This window comes from Neltuma alba, unplaced genomic scaffold, assembly GCF_004799145.2.
Source record: "Neltuma alba isolate B1F8T4 unplaced genomic scaffold, ASM479914v2 tig00005555_pilon, whole genome shotgun sequence".
NCBI lineage: Eukaryota > Viridiplantae > Streptophyta > Magnoliopsida > Fabales > Fabaceae > Neltuma > Neltuma alba.
In genome coordinates this window covers 10,070-15,349 of record NW_021634156.1, presented here as the reverse complement: position 1 = coordinate 15,349, position 5,280 = coordinate 10,070, and the positions used below count along the sequence as shown (strand labels likewise).

General features: G+C 39.2%; 1 protein-coding gene across 2 annotated transcripts; it reads left to right on the top strand.

The window, feature by feature from the left end:
- Nucleotides 1–1,077: 1,077 nt before the first annotated feature.
- Nucleotides 1,078–4,563, top strand: LOC114748003 (protein SAR DEFICIENT 4-like). Of its 2 annotated transcripts, none has more exons than XM_028936359.1 (2): nucleotides 1,078–1,574; nucleotides 3,527–4,563. In XM_028936359.1, the coding sequence occupies exon 2, from the start codon at nucleotides 3,544–3,546 to the stop codon at nucleotides 4,216–4,218; it is 675 nt and encodes a 224-aa protein (XP_028792192.1). In that variant the 5' UTR covers nucleotides 1,078–1,574; nucleotides 3,527–3,543; the 3' UTR covers nucleotides 4,219–4,563. The 2 variants fall into 2 exon arrangements, with proteins under 2 accessions (XP_028792192.1, XP_028792191.1); XM_028936358.1 differs by having other exon boundaries at nucleotides 3,516–4,563.
- The last annotated feature ends 717 nt before the right edge of the window (nucleotides 4,564–5,280 follow it).

Sequence of the window (5,280 nt, the reverse complement as noted above, 5' to 3'; positions counted from 1 at the left end):
CATACAGGGTAGTGAAATAGACGATGATCCCCCTTCAGGATACCCAACCGGTGGACGACGACTCTGCTCGGTGGAAAGAGCCGAAACCTTATCAATGAGTTCTTTAAAGTAATCATCAAATTTGTTTGACGTCGCCTGCAAGGAGGCGATGGCTTGGCCGTGTTGATCTAGCCAATGAGTCAAGGTAGCAATGGATTGGTTAACAAATTCGATGGAAGCTTGATGGAGCCCGACCTGATGTTCCAGTTCGCCTAAACGCCCAGAGGACCGAGTCTTCAGAGCCATGGACCAGAAATTGGGCTCTGATACTTTGATAGTAATAGGAGAGAATTCGCAGAGTATATTCAACGCCAACACATGAAAATGGCAGAGGTACAGTAGATACCCCCTTTCCCTTACACGTCATAGCCCAATTCTCTCCCCTATAACTAACTTCTCGGGACTTACCAGAATACCCATTCCCAAAGATAATGACAAATGAAATAATAACAGCAAATAGATAACGGCATGTATCATTAAGAAATATGAAGATGACAAAGCCAACAAGGGATATAAACATCAGTCGATGCTTTTCCAAGGGAGAATGGGAGATGGAAAAAAGATAAAGACTTCATTGTAGTTTTAGCATGCCTAAGTTGTTAATAGCAGTAAAGAAGTTCCCATTCTTTTTTGTTTAACAGCTCATAACAAGCGATCTGCTTCTCGACTGTGTAAGCGAGAGGGAATACAAAATTTTATTGTCTAGCTCCGATATACATATACATATACATATGATGCGTTACAGTTCCAGCATAAATTGTCGTCACATTAAAATTCGACTGATGTAGCAAGAAAGCCCCGGTAGCTGATGAACCAAGAAAGAATAAACAATGAAGAAAACAGGGGGACAGTGGCGAATAATAAGAAAGCCTTTGCATTGATTGATTTGAATCCGTAAAGGCTTATTGATATAGGTCACAATTAAGCAAAGTGAAAATTCAAGTCAGAGAACCGATTTTGAGAATGGATGAAAGTTAGTAGTCAATGAAGAAGCACCGAGAATGGGAAAAAATTCGATTGAGTGAATTAAGCATCCAACAGTCAAATAATGAGGGAGAGAGTGATAGAGCAGAAGGGTGAAGATAAGAAAGAGGTGTAATCTGTAACGTAGATGCCAGACCATGGGTGATGACGGAGCTCCTTATTTGCGTCACAGATGGGCCGAAACCCTGACGGCAGAGTGCATTCGCGAAGGTGATCCAGATTTGGCCGGACATGAAATTGAATGGATGGTCAGGATTAACCAGACGGACGATTTAGATACCATTTTAAAAGCCTTGTGACGTGTCTCCTTATGGCTGCTTGGAAGGATTGGACGGGTAGGATTCAAGGCTTCTGAGAAACACGGAGAAACCAGCCGCTGGGAGAATCCGAGCCCTTCCGCAAGCTGCCGGCTCCATCTTTGCCCTCCCCTTCGCATCTCGTCTGGCTTCTTCTCCGTCAAGTCTAGCCTCGTCGTCCGGTGTCGTCCATCTCCGTCTCCTCTGGGTTCGTCTCCCTTCCTTGCCTCAGTGCTTTGTCCGACTTCCTAGCAGGTTCGTCTCCCTCTTGGTTTTGGATTGTATTTGTATATTGTTAATATATTTGTTCGTCTTCCATTTCATTCTTGTTGAGTAATGTCAAAAACGATAGGAGAAATGACCCCTTGATGTAAAGCGTAAAAGCGAGGCTAATTAATTGGGCATGCGAGCTTTATCAAATGTGGATTTGTGGGGTTTTCTCTAATAGTGTACTCTTTCATGGCCACAACTGGTCATTTGTTTACTTTGTACTGTTCCATATGATATTCCGATCCTTGTGTTTATTAGCTGAGCACTTATAATGAATCGGACATGCTTGTGGTTGTGGGGTCCATAAATGTCAACCCTCTCTTCTAGGTGTTAGGAACTTAGAATCTTCTTCAGATCTTCTTCAGCCCACTCTTATCTTCGTCCTCGGTTGATAGCTAAACATTCACCAATGGGTAATTCTAAATTAATCGTCATTCATTCTGAAGTGATTTGTGTGGTTAATTATACCCTATTGAAAGTCAATCTTTCGGCCTTTGATTTGTGCCCTCAGGTATTAGAGTAGAATCCATTTGTCAAGTAACCAAAGTTTTTGCAATTCGTTTTGTGATCCTAGCAGATTACTTGTAATCTGTCCAACCCCATTTTCCTAGTATGCTTTCTCTTATACATGGTCCCTGTTTATTGAAAAATATTGAGCTGTAGCTATAGAAAATTCAATTCTGCTTCATCCAGAACTAACACTGATATTATTACTACACATGTCACCTAACTTTTTCTTTCAATTATCAATTCCCAGTAAGTTGGTCTATTATTGGAAGTCATTATGTCAAGTATCCACGAGTTCACTTGGGGAGTGAGTGCTTCTTGAGTTTTACAAACTTGTTGATCCCAGGTGTCTCCCTTGGATCCATGATTAATAATAAGCTCATTGCTAAATCCCAAGATGAACATATATCAGCTCATTTGCAAATACTGAGACAAGATTGATACACACACACACACAAAATCAAGATCCTTTAAAATATGAAAGAATTGAAAGTGTTGAATCATTAAGCTAAAGTAATATTTAGGTAGATTCGATAATACTTGGACAAGAAACATCTGGATCATATGTAGTACATAGATATTTGCAGGCTTCTCGTTCATGTCAACTTTATTGCTCAAATGGGCTTTACGCATGTTTTTTTTTTTAATCTGTTTATGGATTCACATCCTTTCAACTCTTCTTCAATCTGAAATCTCAATTTGGTTCAGTCTCAATCTACATATTTGCAATTTGTTTTGTGATCCTTACAATGTTGACTCCGAGTGATTCACTAGTCAAATACATATCTGTGTGTGTATTATGTTTGTGTGTTAAGAAGATATATATATATATATATATATATATATATTTGTTAGTTTGGATTGAGGGACAGAACCAGAAACGGAGTTGACTTGGTAGATGGTTGGGATTCCGTAGTGCAAATTGGGAAATACCGTCCGAAATAGAAGATTTGGGTTTGATCCAAATCTTTCATTTTTAGGGTTGAATTTACCAATTTCGTTAGTTTTCTCCCATCTCAACCAAATCTTTGATACTTGAATTCACATTCACAAATCTTTCAAAACCAAAGTCCTACAAGCACTTCCATTTTCATCTATGGCATCACATGTTCTAATTTCTTCTCCAGTTTTCGTATCCACTTCTTCTCCAGTTTTCGTATCCACTGATACCTGACATTCCCTACTCACCCATCAAACTTTAATCAATCACTTTCAATCTTATCTCCCCAAAACTTCAACCTCAATCCAGTACCCAATACGTCAAAGCTATGAGGTTTCTTCTTCTTCCTCTCTCCTCTTCATGCCCTCCTGGTCATCTTCTCCTTCTTTCCCTTACACAGGCGTCAAGCTCGTCACCCATTTCCCTTAGAACAGTGCAATTAACTTACCAGGCATGCAGGCAACTTATGCTCTCTTTAGTTCCTCCACAGGGCAGCCTCTGGCATCCATGGATGCCACTGATTTGACCCTTTATCGAACCTCATGTGTCTCTGATTTGGCTTCGAAATATCTGGCTAGACCAGATAGTCAAGTCCTTGTGATGGTGGGTGCGGGAGCTATGGCACCCCATTTGATTAGAGCCCATCATTCGGCCATACCAAGTTTGAGGAAAGTAGTTATCTGGAATCAGACAGCGGAGAAGGTGAGAACATTGGCCAAGAAAATGCAAGAAAATGATGATGGCATACTTCAAGGTGTAGGTTTCGAGAGTAGTGCATATTTGGATGAGATCATTGGACTTGGGGATATTGTGAGTTGTGCAACTAATTCGGAGGTTGCTTTTGTGAAGGGTGAGAAGTTGAAGGTGGGAGCTCATTTGGATTTGGTAGGTTCATTCAAGCATTCGATGAAGGAATGTGACAATGAGGCCATTAAGAGAGGAAGAGTGTTTGTGGACAATGAGGCTGCAGTGGTGGAAGCAGGAGAATTGGTGGGTGCTTTTGAGAGGGGAGTGATTAAGAAGGAAGATATTATGGCAAATTTGGTGGAGTTAGCTGCAGGAGACAAAGTTGGGAGAACAAATTCTGAAGAAATAACTGTATTTAAGTCTGTAGGTTCTGCTCTTGTGGATATGCTTGCTGCACAATTAGTGTATGAGACTTACACAAGGGTATCTAAGTGATATGACTATGTATCTATTAGAGTCTAGTTTCTGCTGATTAGTCTGGTGTAATCCATGAATAATTGTTGAAAGGCCATTCAAGGAAGGGTTTTGATGTCTGGTGCTGTATCGTGTGATTTGTATTATGAATGTGGCTCACTTGGAGGCTGAAAAGTCTATGTATTATGGCATTGAACTTTTATTGTTTACCTATTAAAACATCGTCATCGCTCTAGCATCAAGTATTTGTACAAGTTTCTTGTTACGCGATTGTGCTTGTAAAGTTCAGAGAACTCGGATGGGTATACCTGTCTAGAGCCTTGTTGATTAGGACCATACAATCCATGAAATTAGTATTACCATCCATTACTCTTGTATAAAACTTTTTGTATAAAACTTTTATACTAGTGTCTTCTCATATTTCTTTTAACTACCATTTTTTTCTATTTTATCATTCTCTCTATCACTCACCTCTACATAAATAAAAGTATTTTTTGAGAATAAAATACATTTTTTTGACATATTTTTTTCCTTTTGGCTAGTTTTATTTATCTATGTAATTCTGTTATTTGTGCCTTATATATCGTTCCAGTTATTTGTGTCTTATATATCGTTCCAGGGAGTATGTCGTCATATCCAGCCTCTAATACTTAATGTCATTGTGGTCCTTATTACAGACAGAACACCATTAGAATTTGATTGAAAACGTGTCACCTACACACAATGTGATGCCCACATTCTAATGTCAACCAATGAGAATACAAGGACTGCACTTGCAGTTGTATTTTTTATTATTGTTGTTGTTGTTGTATATAATAATCACTCAAAAGAATAATAATGTTCAAACTTCAGACCTGTCTTGTCTTGTCTGTCAAAGGTGCAAACTGTCAAATTGAGTTCCACAACGTGTAACTTGCCTCTTACAGAGCATCCATGTTGTGAGGAACCTTTCTGGATATTACTTGTGATGAGTCTTGTTTTAGCTGTGTTTGCTGTTAATATGCATCTTGACTCGCTCTAGGGCTTTTGTCTTTCAGTCTTAGTTGATCTTGAGATCTTTGTTAAAGCTGGTCAACTTAAAAT

What these genes read in the sequence shown, in the direction of transcription:
- LOC114748003 (XM_028936359.1), top strand. Translation starts at nt 3,544, where the DNA reads ATGGATGCCACTGATTTGACCCTTTATCGAACCTCATGTGTCTCTGAT.